The following is a 15,745-nucleotide window of genomic DNA, read 5'->3' on the forward strand; positions in this document are numbered from 1 at the left end:
GGGCAGGCAGGCAGGTGGGATTTGCCCGCAGCCCCACCAGGAACGGCAGGGCAGAGACCCAACAGCGCGCAGTGGCAGACACGGCACACATGAGCTGCTTCGTGACTTCACATTTATTTGACAGAGAACAGGGCAGGGCCTGGGGCGAGGGACGCAGCCGGTGGGAGCAACAGCTACGTCCTGACAAACAGCCGCCTCAGGCGTCCCGAGCTGGGGGTGCTGGTGCTACTGCTATTCGGTGGGCAGGAAAGAGTTTAAAACCACCATTCCCTTTAAAAGTCAGCCCAGATGCTGGCCAGGGGCCCAGCCCGGGGTGGGAGGTCTCACCCTGGCCCTGGTGGGTCCCCCCCGGGACCACCCGAGCCCAGACTGAGCATCGTCCTTTGCTGCAGCAGCCCGGACAGTCCCGAAGGGCCGAGCTGCCCCTCGCTCCTCAGACAGGCTCAGCAGAGGCAGGAACAGTTTTTATTGCCAGCAACCGGCTCCTGCGAGGGGTCCGTACCCCCACAGCGGGGGACAGGGTCAGCTGGCTCTCCCCAGGGCCGCAAGCATCACCCCACGCAGCTCCCTGCACACGGGACCCCTGCCGCAGCGTAACACGGGGCCGGGGCAGCGTCACACCGGGACCACGGGCCACCGCAGGGTTGTGTCCTTGCAGCCAGGGCAAAGCCCCCGCGAGCCGGTGCTGGGAGTGCTGCCAGGTCCTGGGGCATCACCAGAAGCTGAGGCTGAAAGCCCGTTCCGTCTCCATTTCCCCATGGATGGGCGACGAAGAGGACGCATCTCATCCTGAGCGCGTGGGCTCTGCAGTACCATCATGTCAGCACTCCCCTGCGCTCTCCCCGGGCGTAGGACATCTCCCCTCTGGCCACCACCTTGTCCAGCCCCAGGCGCCGCAGCTTCTCCACCAGGTTCAAGCTGAAGATGCTGCTCCTGGGCGGGGGTCCGTCCTGCCCCCCGGGCGCAGGGAAGGGCCGGGTGTCAGCATGCTGGGGCTCCCGGGAGGGGCGGGGGGGGCCCACCACGACCCAATCCCTGGCACAGAGGCGGAGATGCCCCGCACCAGCAAGAGCCTGATGAGTCCCATGGGGGTGCTCGGGGGTCCGGGGCCAGGCGCCAGCGTGGGGGAAGAGGGCTCCGGCGAGGGGCTGCCGAGCCTCAGCCCCTCAAAGGGCCCACAAGAAGGCACGACGGCGTTATACAGACTGGAGGGGAAGAGAGAGCAGAAGTGGGGGTCAGTGGGGGGCCCTGTTCCAGGGGATGCTGCTGCAGGGGCCAGGGGGTCCTCAGGCAGGGCAGGGCCCCCTTTCCTCCTTCCTACACGCTCATTCACCTAACAAGCCTCGGGCTGCGGGAGACCCCCATGCTTGCAGCATTGCCCAAGGGCCCCGAAGCTCATGGCACGGTGCTGGGGGGGCTGCGGCCATGCCCCCCACAGCTCCCAGGCAGCCAGGCGGGGATAGGACACGGTTGCTGCTCCAAACACGCAGGGTTTTGTCTGACAGTGCACAGTGAACTCCAGCTCACACCAACCCCCAACAAGCCTTGGAGGGGCTCATTAGGGCTAAGCAACAGTGCTCATTAATTAATGGGCAGCCCAGCCTGGGGAAAGGTCCTGGTTGATGCACAAGTGCAGGGAGGAGGAAAGCCACGTCCGTTCCCAGGGAAGGGAACTCGCTGCCAGCGCCAGGAGCACACACTGCTCTGTCCCTTGGGAATTGCTCCCTGGGGTGAGCCCAGCCTTGTCCAGCCCGAGGAAGGCTCTTCTTCCCATCAAGGTGCTGCAGCGCAGAGGCCGGGGGGGCTGCGCAGCCCGGGCACACGGCCGCTCAAGCAGCCAGATTCTGGGACATTTCAAGTGCCAGGCATCTCTCAGAGCGTCAGGGGCTGCAGATGGCCCCCAGCCCACTGCTTCCTCGAGCTGCACAGAGCCAGGCACGGGGTGAGGAGAGGGTTGGGGGGGGACAGGGGGCTGGGGCAGCGGTGCAGGCAGTGCAGGCGGTGGGGGGCCCACGCGCCTTACCTGGGTGTCACCGTGGTGATCTCGGTGGTGGGGTGGAGGATGTGGCAGGTGGTGATGGTGAAGGTAGACGGGGTCTGGGGGAGGTTGTTAACAGAGAGGAACACTGGAAGGGACAGGAGACACCGGGTTAACAGGGAGGGCGGGCACGACCCAGGCAGAGGCAGGGAGCAGGGCTCTGGGCAGACGGGAGAGCCAAAGCTGGGCTGTGAGCTGCCACCGCCAGCAGAAAGCTGCATGCATGGGGCACATCTCCAGGAGCATTTGGGTCCAGCACTTGCTCAGAGGAGGGGGCTGCGAGCACAAGCGGGAACAGGAGCTGACGTTTCTCCCAGACCTGTCCCTTCCACACGCCCGGGCTGCAGCGGGTGCACGCCAGCGTGACAGCAAGGGCTCACCCCGCCAGGGCGGCTGCAGGAGAACAGCCCTCGTGCAGCTGCAGATGGAGCATCCCCACGGGGACGGACGGGCGGCAGGGACAGGCTGCTGCAAGAGGGGAGAGCGTGGCGTGGTGCGAGGGGCAGCCTGGGCAGGAGGGCAGGGGCGTCCCGGGGGCCGCGTCCCCTCCGCCCCCTCGCCCCGCGCTCACCCCCGGGGCGCTCCTTGGCTTTGGCGGGCGTTGAGGTAGGGAGCAGCTGGAAGGAGCTGGCATCCACATCGTCCTCCTCCAGGTCGTTGAGGTTGTAGACCTCCTCCACGTCGATGTCCAGCTGCCTGAAGTCTTTGGTGAGCACCCCGGGACGGGGCACCAGGATCCCACCCAGGTTCGGCCGTGCCAGCTGCTGCCAGTGGTGGAGTGTCACAGAGCCTGGGGAGGGGGGGACACAGCCGGGGGGGGCTCAGCTGGTGTCATGGGACCCTCCCGGTACCTCCAGCTTTGCACACCGGGAAGACCCCCCCCAGCCCTCACCTTCCAGGGGCTTCACGATCTGCAGCTTGTCAGGTAGGTAGGTGAGGGAGCCAAGGGAGAAGCCAGAGCCAGCAGTGAGCTCCGAGCCCCCCGAGTAGTTGGTCCCGGTGGAGACGATGCTCTCATTGGGGGTGAGGAAGCCGCTGGAGCTCTCCCCGTCCCTCAGCCGCCAAAGCTTGTGCTCCCGCTCCACCTCGAAGAAGGAGCGCTCCTCCGAGGCATGGCTCTGCTGCCGCACCGACAGCCGCTGCACCGCCGCCTCCAGGTCCTGCCGGCCCGGGGCCGTACGGGGCTCCTCTCCGGCCCCCTCGCCCCTGCCGGCGGGCACAGCGTTAGGGTGCTCGGGGCCACGGTCCCACACCGCACCCCCCGCCCCGCTGTGCTGGACCCGAGCCGGCAGTGGGCTCCGGCCGCGCCTGCCCTCCCCCAGCCCCAGGCTTGCGGCATTGATTAATGCTCCGATGCGATCAACATCTCGCCAACACCCCAGCTCCTTCGCAGGGGCAGCGGCTCTGTCCCACCCGGCCCGAGCCCCCGCTGCGGCACTCACTGGGCGCCCTCCGAGCCAGAGCAGCTGGTGCGGGGGGTGCTGGCCCCCCCGGAGGGGGCGGCTGACAACTGCTTGGAGCCCGGCATGTTGTGGGGAGACTCGGAGCAAGACTTGGCTTTGGCCGCCTGGTTCACTGCTTTCACCGTCTCAAAGACACGCAGGTAGCTCCTGCGGGCAGGAAGCAGGCAGGGATGGACCCTTGAGCCAGCCCCCCAGGGACCCCTGTCTCGTGGTCCAGCACGAGCCACTGATGCCAGCACTCACTTGTAGTCCGAGGAGGAGCTGTCCGTCCCCTTCCTCATTGTCCCCTTGATCTCAGCTGCCAGCGAGTCCTGGAGACACGGGGGACCCAGTGTCAGCAGAGGGGAGAGCAGAGCCCCCCACCCCTCCCGCTGCCCAGCCCTGCCCGCACCCCCCGCTCACCACGGGCAGGAGGCTGGGCGCGCTGTAGCGGCTGACGGTGCTGTTGGGCAGGCTGCGGCTGCGCAGGCTCTTGACCTCCTCCTGGGCTTCCTGCAGCATCCCGCCGCACTCGGCGTACTTCTCCTGCAGGTCCCGCAGCTGCGGGCACAGGCGCAGCTCAGGGCCAGCCCCGGCAGCAGCAGGGCAGGACTCCCCACCGGCCGGGGCACCCATGGCCAGGCCCTCCCCGGGCTCACCTCCATCCGGAGCTGCTGCTGCACCTCCTTTGCCACGGCCAGGTGCTGCTGGAGCTCCTCCACCTCCGAGCCGTACTGCGGGCAGGAGCGGGCAGGTCAGGGAGCTGTGCCCCGCGCCCCTCCAGCAGCCCCCGGCACGGGCAGGGGACACTCACCGTGCGGCACTTCTGCTGCAGGTCCACAACCTGCGCCAGGAGCTGGCTGATCTCCTCCTGCTGCCGCACCGTGTCCTCCGCCTTGCGGGCCAGCTCGTCAGAGAGGTAAACGACCTGCTGGCTTGCTTCGGCTGGGGAAGGCGTGGGGTCCATCACCACCGGGGCACGGCCCCCCAGCACCAGCCCATGCAGCGATGCTGGGCAGTGCCTGCAGACCCCCCCAGCCCAAGCCCAGAGAGGAGCTGCCCCCCGGGAGCCCAGCCCCACATACAGAACTGCTCCACACAGTCGATCATCAGCTGCTGCTCCTGGTCCTCGTACTGACAGGTCTTGGCTGCGATGTTGGTGGCCTGGGGGAGAGGGTTGGAGGGGCTGAGCGTGACGGGCAGGACCTCCAGCCTCCCCAGGGGCCAGCTCAGGTCCCCCGGCAGCGAGGGGGGCAGAGGTGGGCACAGAGAGGGGCATCCCGCCAGCCGGCTCCGCTCACCTCCATGCGAAGCTTCTGGTTCTCCTCCTCCAGGCACTTGAGTTTCTGCTGTAAGGTGTCGTACTGGAAGTACTGCTGCAGGGACAGCGAGGACTCGTGCCGGCGCAGGCTGGGGATGGCAGGGAGGGTGCTGAGCACCCGCATTGTAGGTGGGATGGGACTGCCCATCCAGCCCCCTGCCCACTCCCCCCAGCTCCCAGGCAGGCATCTGCAGCAACCCAGCTCTGTGGGGCTGGACCCATGGCTGCCGTGGGACTGAAGGGAGCACCAGCCCTGGTGCTACCCAGGGATGGTGACGGCTCCTGCCCAACACCTCTGCCCGGCCCCCGGAGCAGCCCTGCCCCGGGCGAGCGGTGGGACAGGGACCCCCCACTCACGGTGTGGAGGTGGCGGAGGTGGGCTCGCTCTCCTCCGTCGTGGTGGTGTAGAAGTGGAGCAGGTCGTCCCGCATGGAGACCTCGTGGCGCAGCTGCGCGATCTGGGAGAGGAAGGGGCATCAGGGCACAACCGAGGGGACCACGGCTGCCCACGGCCCCCGGGCCGGGCACGCAGGGGGCTGAGGCCAAGACCCTGTACCCAGGGGCCATTACCTCCTCTTTGGCCAACTCCAGCTGCTCCTCCAGGAGCTCGTTGCGCTCAGTCAGGCTCCGGTTCTGCTTCAGCAGGGACTGCCCGATGCGCGCCGCCAGCTCCAGGTCCCGCTCCTTCTGCAAGGGGCAGGTCTGCGTCAGCCGGGGCCCGGCCCTTGCTCTGCCCCCTCTTCCCCAGCCCTCGCCCACCCCTGCGCCCCCAGGGTGCCACCGGCCCCCAGCCCTTGCACGGGGTGGGCACCAGCATACCTCATCCAGCAGGTTGGTGACAGCATCGATGTCGTGGTAGGTCTTCGTAATCCTGACCACCCGCTCAGCGCACAGGACTGGGGGAGAAGGGTGAAGGGTGAACCCCTACACTGCGGGAGCGCCGACCCGGGGACTCAGCAGCGTCCCCTCGCTGCCTCCTGCCCCGTGTCACTGCTTCCTATCAGCAAGCCCCAGGATTGCACAGTGGAGGGAATGGAAGGCGGCTGCTACAGGCGGCACAAAGCTGCTCCACGCTGGTCACCAGAAAGGATCTTTTATCTGCTTGGCAGCACCGGCCATGGTGCAGGGCAGGGCAGGGGCAGGGGCAGGCAGCGATGCTCACAGCCGTGACAGCATCATGGGAAACAGGGTGCTCTCACCTCACCCCTCAACCCTGCCCACATCTTGGGGCGGCAGGAAAGATGCCGAGCCCCCCTCACTGCACCCACCACCCCAGCCCAGACATACTGCCAGCCCCACCGCAGGACACACGGACGGGAAGGAGGGACGGGGAAAGGCAGGCAGCAGAGACAGGATCGGTGGTGACATCTCCAGCAAAAAGGAGGCTGGAGCTCCAGTATAAATAGCGTGGGTGGCACCATGCCGAGCCGGGCTCGCAGGCAGCGTCCCCTCCAATCTGTCCCCAGCCCCCTCCCCCAGATCTCCCCCCGAGAAGCCAGCCCTGCCCTAGTTTCTCTCTGGAGATGCTGGCCGAGGCAGAGCCGAGCACATCCTCTCGGGACGCTGCACCCCACACCCACCCCGATGCCCTCCAGCTGCAGCAACGCAGCGATCCACACTCTGAGCAACAGGGGCAGAGGCAGCTGCAGGCAGGTTGCCTCAGTAACAGGCAGCTGCCTGCCACGCCAACACCACGCAGTGCTACTGCATCGGGCTGGGCCCCAGCTAAAGCCCTGCCTCCTCCCCTGCCGCTATCTGGGTCTCTGGCAGGGAGAGGTGGCACGAGGACGGGGACGTCTGTCCCCCCGAACATCAATCTTGCCAACTGTGCCTGCAGAAGCTGCCAGACAGCGCCGGGCACGCACCCAGATGGCAGCGCTGGAGCCGCATGGTGGGAGGGAGCCGGCAGCGAGCACGAAGCCCTGGGCCCTGCCTGCACCCCGGGCCCTGCCTGCTGCTCCCTTTTGATATGTGACTGCCCCAAGGCCACGTGCCTCAGTCGCCCCTGGCAGAGCAGTGCTGGCTGCGCTGGGGCCTCGACCTGTGTCCTCAGCCACGGCCACACTCCCCAGCCGGGCAGACAAAGTGGGTTAACGGGAGAGGCTCAGCCACACAAATCCCATTACGCCGCCCCAGCTGGGGTTGTATAATGGTGCGCGCATTGTCATGGCAATGCCCCCGCCTGCCACCCCCGTCCCTGTCCGGTCCCCACTGCCCCGGGTGCTGCCCCCCACCCCAGCGGGCATGCACCCCAGTGGGCACGTCCACAGGGAGAGGGGCCAGCCCCAGCCCCAGCCTCACCCCGCCTCCCCGCGCCCCAACAGGGCCCGCTCCCTGCAGGGGTCCCCAACTGCACCTCGTCAGGCCCCCGAGCCGTTAATTGGAAATAATTAGAGCATGAGCATCGTTACAGTTTGAGTGAGCGGCAGGCGCTGGGAGACACTGGGGGCTGCAGCGCTGGCAAACACGTAAACACCCGCCCCATCCGCGGGCCTGATCCAGCATGATGCGGGGGCCAGCACGATGCGGGGACCCGCACCCCACGGGAGAGCGGACCCCCATCCCCATGGGCACACGCAGACCTGGCGGGGGCCCTCGCCCCATCCTTCTGCCTGCTCCCCGCCACCACCGGCGCGGGGACAACCCTCCCTGGGGTCAGGGTGACCCAGGGGGTCCCCAAGGGACCAGGCGGCAGCTCCCTTGGGATGGAGCACCGCGAGCGGGGCTGGGGCTGCGCACCCCGCAGCGGGGAGGGGGAAGTGCACGGACGGGAAGGGTGACGGCACCCACCCGGGGGAGAGACCCCGGCCCGGCCCCCCCTGCCCGCTCCATCCCAGCTCCGGCCCCGCTCCGCGCACCCCGGAGGGAGCCCGGACCCGCCGCAGCCGCGCTCCCCGGGGCAGAACCGGGCCGGGCCGGGCCACCCTCACCTTCCTCCAGCTCCCGAGCGATGGGGTCGGCGCCGCCGCCCCGCTCCGCGTTCCCGTTCAGCTCGTCGTAGGCGGCGGGGCTGCTCCAGATCTCCATCGTGCCGTGCCCACCGCAGCCAGCCGTGCCGAGCCGAGCCGTGCCGAGCTGCCCGCTCCCGCCCCTATTTATAGGGTCGCCCCGTCTGCGCGCACCTGCCCGGGCGCGTCCCACCGCGGCCGGGGCCGGGGCCGGGGCCGGGGGCGGTGCCGGACGGGAGCGGGGCGGGGGCGGCGGGGCCGGGGGCGGGAGGGGGGGTGCCGGGGGCTGCCCGGGGCTGCCCGCTCCCCCCGCTCCGCCGCGGCGTGGATCGGCTCGCTGCGGCTGCACGCTCTCCCGGGGCGCCTTGGGGACACGGTCCCCATCAGGGCGTCCTGAAGGCACACTCCCCATCAGGCACCCCAGGACCAGGCTCGCCGTTGGGGCACCCTGGGGACCCATCAGGACAATCCTGCTCAGCCCTGGGGTGCTGGTGCAGCTGGGCTCTGTGTCCCACCTCCCGGCCCCCAGCCCGTGGACACAGGGAGGGTCTGGGCACAGGGGTCCCCATGGGTGGTGGTGAGTGCTGACTGCTGAGAGGGGACACAGGGATCACTGGTCCCTGAGCAGCAGCTGTGCAGGGCTGACCCAATGGGTCATGCACAGGCAGCGGCTTCTGCCCCTTAGGAGGGACAAGGAGAGGTTTCGGGTCCTTCGTCCCAAACCCAGACTGTGTGCAGGGCTGGGGTCCCCGTGATGGTCAGGTTATGCCACAGTACAGCCTTTGCCAAAGCTCCCTGCCCTTTGCCTGGCCAGCCTTCCTCTTCTGCCCCAGGCCTGGGTCCCCCTATCATCACCAACACAGCTCACCGCAAATCCTGCACATGCGGGTGCCCAGTGAGGTGCTGGGACCTGCCGGGTCCCTGAGCTGGGAAAGGGCTTTTCCATCTCCCTCCAACCTGCCCTGCTCAGCGCATCCCTGCTCTGAGCGCGGGCTGGCACGAGCCTGGCCCCCCTGTGCCCCATCCAGGCTGCCCCGCACTCCCTGGCTGGCACCCCCAGCTCCCCCACAACCACACTCGTGCAGAGGCAGCACCAAAGCAGGAGAGCTGAATAAATCATGCTGTGCTGAATTATGGAGGAGCTGGCTGGCACGTAGCACAAGCCTCACGGGCTGGAGGGCAGCGGGGCTGCACCAAGGACCCCACGCCATGGCACCACAGCGCGCTGAGTGTGATGCTGGTAATGCCAACGTACACACTGCCTGCCCCAATGCCGTTCCTCGTTAGTACCGAACTAATCGATGAACTGACAAGGCTAGGGCTGGAGCTGGCCCTCATCACCACACGATGCCTTAATTTGCCTGCTGGACTCCCACCCGCTGGGATCCTGACCCCAAAACCACGTCCTGCCATAACCACTGGACCCCTCCTGGAGCTGGAGCCGGAGCCAGGCGCCCTCAGTCCCAGCCTCTCCCTGCTCCTTGCACCGGTGTTTCTGCCGGTGATGGCAGAGTGTGAGGGCAGGGACCCAGCCAGCTCACCTGGGCACCCACCCCCCAGGGACCCCAAGGACACAAGCGTGCATCTTGGCATGGACAGGCAGGAGCTGCTTCTTCCTAATCCCCTGCCTGGGGATTTGCCCCTCCAGGCAGGGCCCCTGCGTCTCTGCGCAAGCAGATTACAGGGGGCTATTTCTGACGGCAGCTTAAAGGTTTGGGTAAAGGGATGAGGCACCGTGGGCCCCCTCCATGCCGGCACACGCAAGCAGCACCGGAGGCATGGAGAAACGTGACCTGCAGGGCTTCTGGGGCCAAGCATGGCTGTCCCCACAGAGAGGGGATGGGGGTGCCCGGGGTCCGGCTGAGCTGGGTGCTCCCTGCCCCATGGCACGCAAACAGGGTTTGGGGCTCAATCCCTTGCACTGTTGCTGCAGGGTAGGGGGGTGCTGATGGCTGGGGGGCCGCACCCCGCTGCCTGCTGAACAGGGAGGGGAGCAGCCGGAGGAGAAGGCTGCAAGCACGGGCAGGGCACGAGTCCCCAGCCCAGCCTGTCGCAGGCAGGGGGATGGGAGCTGGGCTGGTAGTGGGGCCAGGCCCTCAGCCCCATCTGTCTCCCGCTGCCCCACATCCATCCCCCAGCCCCTCGCTCTAATCCTGTCACCACCACACGCGGGCCAGAGGCAGAAGCAAAGCAGAGATAATCCGTCTGTGCCCCCCGCTGAACCCCGACCCCACGCCGCACCGCTGTGGGGCATTGCCCCTGCCCGAACATGGGGGCTGTGGGTGTCTCCCCCTCGGCGCCCGCACCCCACAGCTCCGGGGGCTTCGCCGGCAGCAGCAGCCCCGCACTCCCCTCGGCTCCTCCAGGCTGTCGTGTTTGGTGGGGCAGCAGCGCTGGGGGCCAGCGGCGCACCCTCTGCCGTCCCCTGGCCAGTGTCCCACCCCAGAGAGCCACGGCACAGTGCGGGGGGAGCGGGGACGTGCAGGGGGTCCCGGGACATGACAGAAGCTCTCTCCGAGCGTCTGGCTCAGCTCAACAGAAGCTGCTCGCAGAATTAGCCCGGGATGTTCTGGGTGAGGAAATCCAGCCCGTCAATCCCATTAGGGGCGATTAGCTCCTGTGCTGCCCTCGCGGCCCCGACCCAGCCCAGCCGGTGCTGCCTGCACCCCACTGCCCTCGCCGGCCCCACGGCGCAGGACGAGGCACTCACGGAAGTACTGCAGGGTCTCCTCGATCTGCCGGGGGGTGAGGGGGGCCACGGGCTCCGGGGGGCCAGGGGGGGCACGCAGCCAGTCGTCATGGTCGTAGCCGAAGAGGTGTCAGCCCGCAGCGTGTAGCGGGGCAGCTGCTCGCCCAGCAGGCTGATGATCTCCACCTCGGGGACATCGCCGCTGCACAGGTCTGGGGACAGAGGGGCACGGTGTCAGCCGAGGGTGGGGGTCACCCGGGAGGAGGAGGGTGCAGGGGGGGCCGTGGCGGGGGAATGCTTCCTGCACCCCTCAGCCCAGTCTGTCCCCTCGGGGTTTGAGGCTGGTGCCACCAGCCGGGTCTGCTCCCAAAGCCACTCGTGTGGGGACTGGGGGTCCCCCGCAGGGTGACACACAGGGACCCCTGCGCCCCCCCTCACCCCCCCGCTTTCTGTGGGCAGGGTCCTGCTGCCATCTCCTGGCCACGCTCTGCCCGGCCAAGCGGCGCTGGGGACAGCAGGCGAGGGATGCCGGGACGGTGGCTCAGCTCCGGCCACGCGATGGGGACAGGACGAAGGACCAGCCCGGAGCTGCCCCAGCTCCTCACCCCCCTCACCCCGGTCCCCAGGGCCACCCACCGGCACTGCCCGGCTCTACCCACCGGTGATGGTCGCGGCATCGCGGTGTCTGCCCGTGGCCGAACCGTGGGACGTGGGGCCGGTGTGGGGCAGGGCAGCGACGGGTGAGTCCGGGCTGGGCCGGAGGTGGCAGGTGGGCAGGTGCTGGCCGGGGGGGGTCTCTTGCAGGACCGCGGTGTCCAGTTTGGCTGGCGTTATGTGGGGGGGCCGGCTGCCATGGGGAGAAGCACCTTCCTCCCCGGCTCCCTGGAGCAGCGCTGGTGGGCAGCAGAGTCCCTTCTCTGGCCCCTGCCTGGGGAGAAGGAGCTGTTAGGGTGATGCTCTAAGGACCAGGGACACATCCTGAAGCCCCTGCTCAGGCATCCACGTGTGCCCTAGCATCCCGCCAGCTGGCCAAACACCCTCCCTGGGGGCAACATCTGCCAGGCCGGGGGCTTGCGGAGACCTGGACAGCACGGCCAGGGCTCGGGTGTCCCCGCTCCCCAGCCAGCCCACGGCCTGCTGTGGGGACAGGGGGGCCGTGGGAACAGCCAGCAGCGGGGCAGGCCCCAGCTCTGCCCCCACCTGCTGCTGAACGTGGGGCAGGTTCGGGGATGGCGCTGGGTCAGCGTACCTGCTCAGCACCGCCTCTGCAGCAGCCGCTACGTGACACGGGGAGCTCAGCACCAAAGTGAACACTTGGTGATGTCCGGATCAGCGCCAGTGCCAGACGGGGGAGAGGATGCTCCGAAGGGATGGGGTAGGACCCTGCTCCCCCCGGGCTCACTGCTGGGTCCCTGCCTGCAGGAGCGGGCAGGGGAAGGAGCTGTAGAGCTGCTCGGCAGTGGGCGGACACGGCCGTGGTGCCAGCGGGAGCCCTCAGGAGCCCCACCTCGGAGAGCAAAGTTCGGCTGTGATCCTCCACCCCATCAGCACCAGTATGCAGAGCAGGGACCTGCCAGTGTCACCCAGGGCAGGGTTGGGCAGCATCCACAGCCATCCCATCCCAGCCATAAACACATCACGAGGCAGGCCATAAAACCAGCACGTTCCTGCTCTCCTGCCACCTCCAGTGGCCCTGGCTCAGGCTGCAGCCACTGCTGGCACCACTGCCCCTCTGCCCTGGGGGGCAGGAGCCTCCTGCACAAGCCCCGTGCCCCATCTCCACCCCTGCTCCCACTCTGCCATGGTGGGGGCTGTGGCACCAGCAGCCCCTCGTCCCTGGCAACACGTTCATGCCAGGGCATTGCTGCCCTCTCTCCCGCACACGCTCATGGCTGCTGTCACGTCCACAGCACCCAGGCCAGGCCACCCTGTACCTCCCTCCAGCGAGGCCGGATCCTCCCCAGCACAAAGGACAAGCACAAAGCAACATGGACACCCCGAAGCACACCCACAGCCCCACAGTCCTCTGCCCCATGGCACTGGGACCACCAGACCTAGGCGGCCCAATCCTGCATCGTGCTGCCCAGAGAACAGCTCCCCAGCCCCAAACTCACAGACCCTCTCCCTCCCCACTTCTCCCCAGAGAAGGAAGGGCACCCACCGTGCCGAGGTGCTGGGCTGCTGCTGCCCCACTCCCCGTGCTGCCGCTGGCTCTGGGGAGGGAGCCTGGCTGGTGAGTCAGCACTCGGCCAGGGCTGCCAGAGCCCTGCGTCTCCTTTTGGCCCAGCTCCTGCACGTACATTAACTCTCCCTGGGGGGGACCTTGTTCAGACACATGCGAGCAGCTTCCATTGCCCCCGCACCCCGCTGTCTCCCCAGCCACCAGCGTTCGGCTGCCGGATGACCTGGGGACCTGCCCCACGAGGGCTGGCGGGGAGCTGGGCGAGAGCAGGAGGACGGTGGACCCAAGGCACCGGCCAGCGATGGCGGGCCAGGAGAAGCGGGGCCCCAGCTCAGCCCACGCCTGGGTGCACGTGCAGACCTGCGCTCGCTGCTCTCTGCCCTGCCCCGATGCCGTCATGCAGCTCCTGCCCGGGCACCTCCCTGCCTGTGCAGCCTTGCAGCGGGGCCGGGCTGGGCTTGACCCGAAGTCCCTTCCCCACCCCGCACCCGGGTGCCAACGCTCGGCAGCAGCTGAGCGGCGCTGGGGCGGCTGGGCTCGCTCCGGGCTATTTTTTCCCCTCAGCTGCTGTGGCAGGGGCCTGGGGCTGGGGAGGGGAGGGGAGGCTGCTCCGAGCGAGGAGCCTCCCCTCCGCAAGTGCCTGGGTCAGGGGGCTGCAGAGCAGCAAGGCCAACATGCGGGGTGAGGGCGAGGACGAGGTGGTGGCTTAGTCCTGTCACTGGGATGGGGGTAACTGCAGTTCTGCCCTGCCCCAGCCCAGGGGACGTGCCCAGAGGGGTCCCTGCAGAGACCCCTGGGCTGGGGCAGGGGCAGAGAACATCCCTGCTGCTGTGCAGGGAAGGGTATGGACACAGCCGGGCTGTGGCTCCCACATCCCGTTAGATCCCGTCCGGATGCTCAGGCGACCCCAGGAGGCAGCATCTGCCTGAAGCATCGTTCAGAAATGGGTCTCTCCCTGCACCCGAGGCCGTCGGGGATGGACTCCTGCCCCAGCAGTTCATCCTGCATGCTGCCTGGCTTCTCCGCCAGAACGGGCTCCCCAGCCCACAGCTCCGCTCTGGCTCCATCACCTTTGCTCTGCTGTGAGCCCTCAGCACCCAATGCTCTGCCCCTGCTGTGACTGATCACCCCCTGGGTTCCCTGAGCCCGAGGGGCCGAGCCCTCCGTTCCCTTCCCCCTGCAGAAACACCCTCAGCAGCATCAGCCTCTTCCCGCAGAGCCGGAAAACCCTCCCTGCTCCCGCGCAGACTTCCTGGTTCAGGCACGGGGGACCACGAAGCGCAGCCAGATCCCGGCTGCTGCCGCCAAGCCCCCTCCCCAGCCAGCCGCTGCTGCGGCCAAACCATCCCCCGGGACCCCCAGGACCCCGTCCCTGCCACAGGCCCCAGCCGCTAACACCGAGGGAGCGGGAAATCCTGCCCGGGTGAGGGGCGAAGGCTTCGGCAGCGAAGCCTGGAAATGTGTTATGGGTGTCAAAGCCCACGAGTGGGAGTGGGGCCGTGGGGGGAGCCGAGTGCTGGGAGACGGGGCGAGACAAGGCAAATTCTCTGGGGGGCTCCGCCAGCCGCCGCCTGTGACACCCCCGGGGACCGGCTGGGCACGGCCCAGGGCTCGCCTGCCGGGGCTGCCCGGGGACTCGGGGTGTCTGGAGGTGCCGGGGCTCGGTGCCCCCGGGGGAAAGCGGGACACCGGGGGGAGCTGGAGGCACAGTGCACCCGATGACAGCGGGGACCCGGTGCGCCCCGGAGGCGGGGGCGGGATACCGGAGAGCCGGGGGCTCGGTGCACCCGGGGGTGCCGGAGCTCTGTGCACCAGGGGGTGCCGGGGGGGCGGCGGGTCTCGGTGCACCGGGGGGGTGCCGGGGGGGCGGCGGGTCTCGGTGCACCGGGGGGTGCCGGGGCGCGGGGCGCACTCACCGCTGGGCGCTGCTCCCGGCGCGGAGGCGGCGGCGGGGCCCTCGTACATCGCTCCCGCGGCCCCGCCGATAACAAAAGCCGCTCCCCGGGCAGGTGCGGAGCGCGGCCGGGCATGCCGGGACCTGTAGTCCGGCCCGCCGCCTCCCGGGGCGCCCCCCGGCCCTCCCCGCCGCGGCCCTGCCCTCCCCGGGGGACCCCGCGAGCCGCTCCGGCTGTCCTGCTACGGGTGTCCTCTGGCTCCGCTTACCCCCCCCCCAAAATCCCGGCGGTGCCCCCCGGCAGCCCTGTCACGGTGGGACTGGGGGGTCTCAGGACGTGCAGTCCTGCCCCGGTGAGGGGACCCCAGGGTGGGCGAGGGGCACATCCCTGCCCATGGCCCCAGGAGGTGTCGGGTCCTGCGGCCATCCGCTCCTGGGGCAGATGCTCTGGGGCACTTCCAGGCCCGCTGGCACCTCGGGGACAGCTGGATCTGACACCGGGAACATCCTTGATACTCGCAGTGGGACTGGCTGGGAGCTCCAAGGGGGGCTCCAGGCTCGGCACGGCCGAACCCCCATCCCAGGGCACACAAGGCTGGAGCCCACGTCCCATGTCCACCCAGGCATGGATGCTTGGGGTGCAGCAAAGCGTTGGCAGCTCTGCTGGGGCCCCAGGGGACAAGGGCAAGACTTGGCACAGGCTGGGAGCCTGCCCCACCCCACCCCACCCCCCGCACAGGGGGCTTATTCCCTTTGCCTGTCACTGATCCGTCTCTTGTTGCGGCAGTGGCAGCAGCAGGCAGTGGGCTGCCTGGCCCCCATGCCTTGTCCCACAAGCCACCCCGGCCCCACTGCCCTCCGGAAGCGTGCTCAGCTCTGCCGGGGCTGCCCGGAAAGCAGCTGTTGTTTTGCTCGTCCCTGGTCCTGGCACAGGCCACAGCAGGAAGCGCGGCCGCATCCCTGCCGCACCGGGGCTTGGCTGTGGCCGCGGGGCTGAGCTCAGTGCAGGATGTTCCCCCAAGCCGGCGGGACAGTGCTGGAGCCAGCCCCGCTTCCCAGACCGGCTCCTGCTGCCTTTGTCCCTGGCTCGCTCCCGCCCCAGCCCAGGCTGCTACCGGGACCGACCACAGCACACCACAACAGGCGTGTAAACCTTCACGTCCTGCCGCACTCTGCAGCACCCTGGGCCCCCTGCGTGGTGGGCACCCACCTCCCCAGCCCCCTGCCTCCC

General features: G+C 68.8%; 1 protein-coding gene across 1 annotated transcript; it reads right to left on the bottom strand.

Annotated features, from left to right (window-relative positions):
• Positions 1-107: 107 nt before the first annotated feature.
• HAP1 (huntingtin associated protein 1) lies at positions 108-14,585 on the bottom strand. Its single transcript, XM_050912083.1, is given in 20 exon segments — positions 108-995; positions 1,043-1,205; positions 2,024-2,126; positions 2,610-2,828; positions 2,931-3,244; positions 3,481-3,648; positions 3,745-3,812; positions 3,904-4,041; positions 4,140-4,214; positions 4,295-4,425; positions 4,566-4,644; positions 4,782-4,890; positions 5,159-5,259; positions 5,372-5,488; positions 5,621-5,697; positions 10,460-10,564; positions 10,567-10,650; positions 11,098-11,262; positions 11,841-11,978; positions 14,537-14,585. Coding segments are annotated over 20 exon segments (2,583 nt in total). The 3' UTR covers positions 108-815.
• Between the last annotated feature and the right edge of the window lie 1,160 nt (positions 14,586-15,745).

The sequence above is a fragment of the Gymnogyps californianus genome, chromosome 28 (genome assembly GCF_018139145.2).
Source record: "Gymnogyps californianus isolate 813 chromosome 28, ASM1813914v2, whole genome shotgun sequence".
NCBI lineage: Eukaryota > Metazoa > Chordata > Aves > Accipitriformes > Cathartidae > Gymnogyps > Gymnogyps californianus.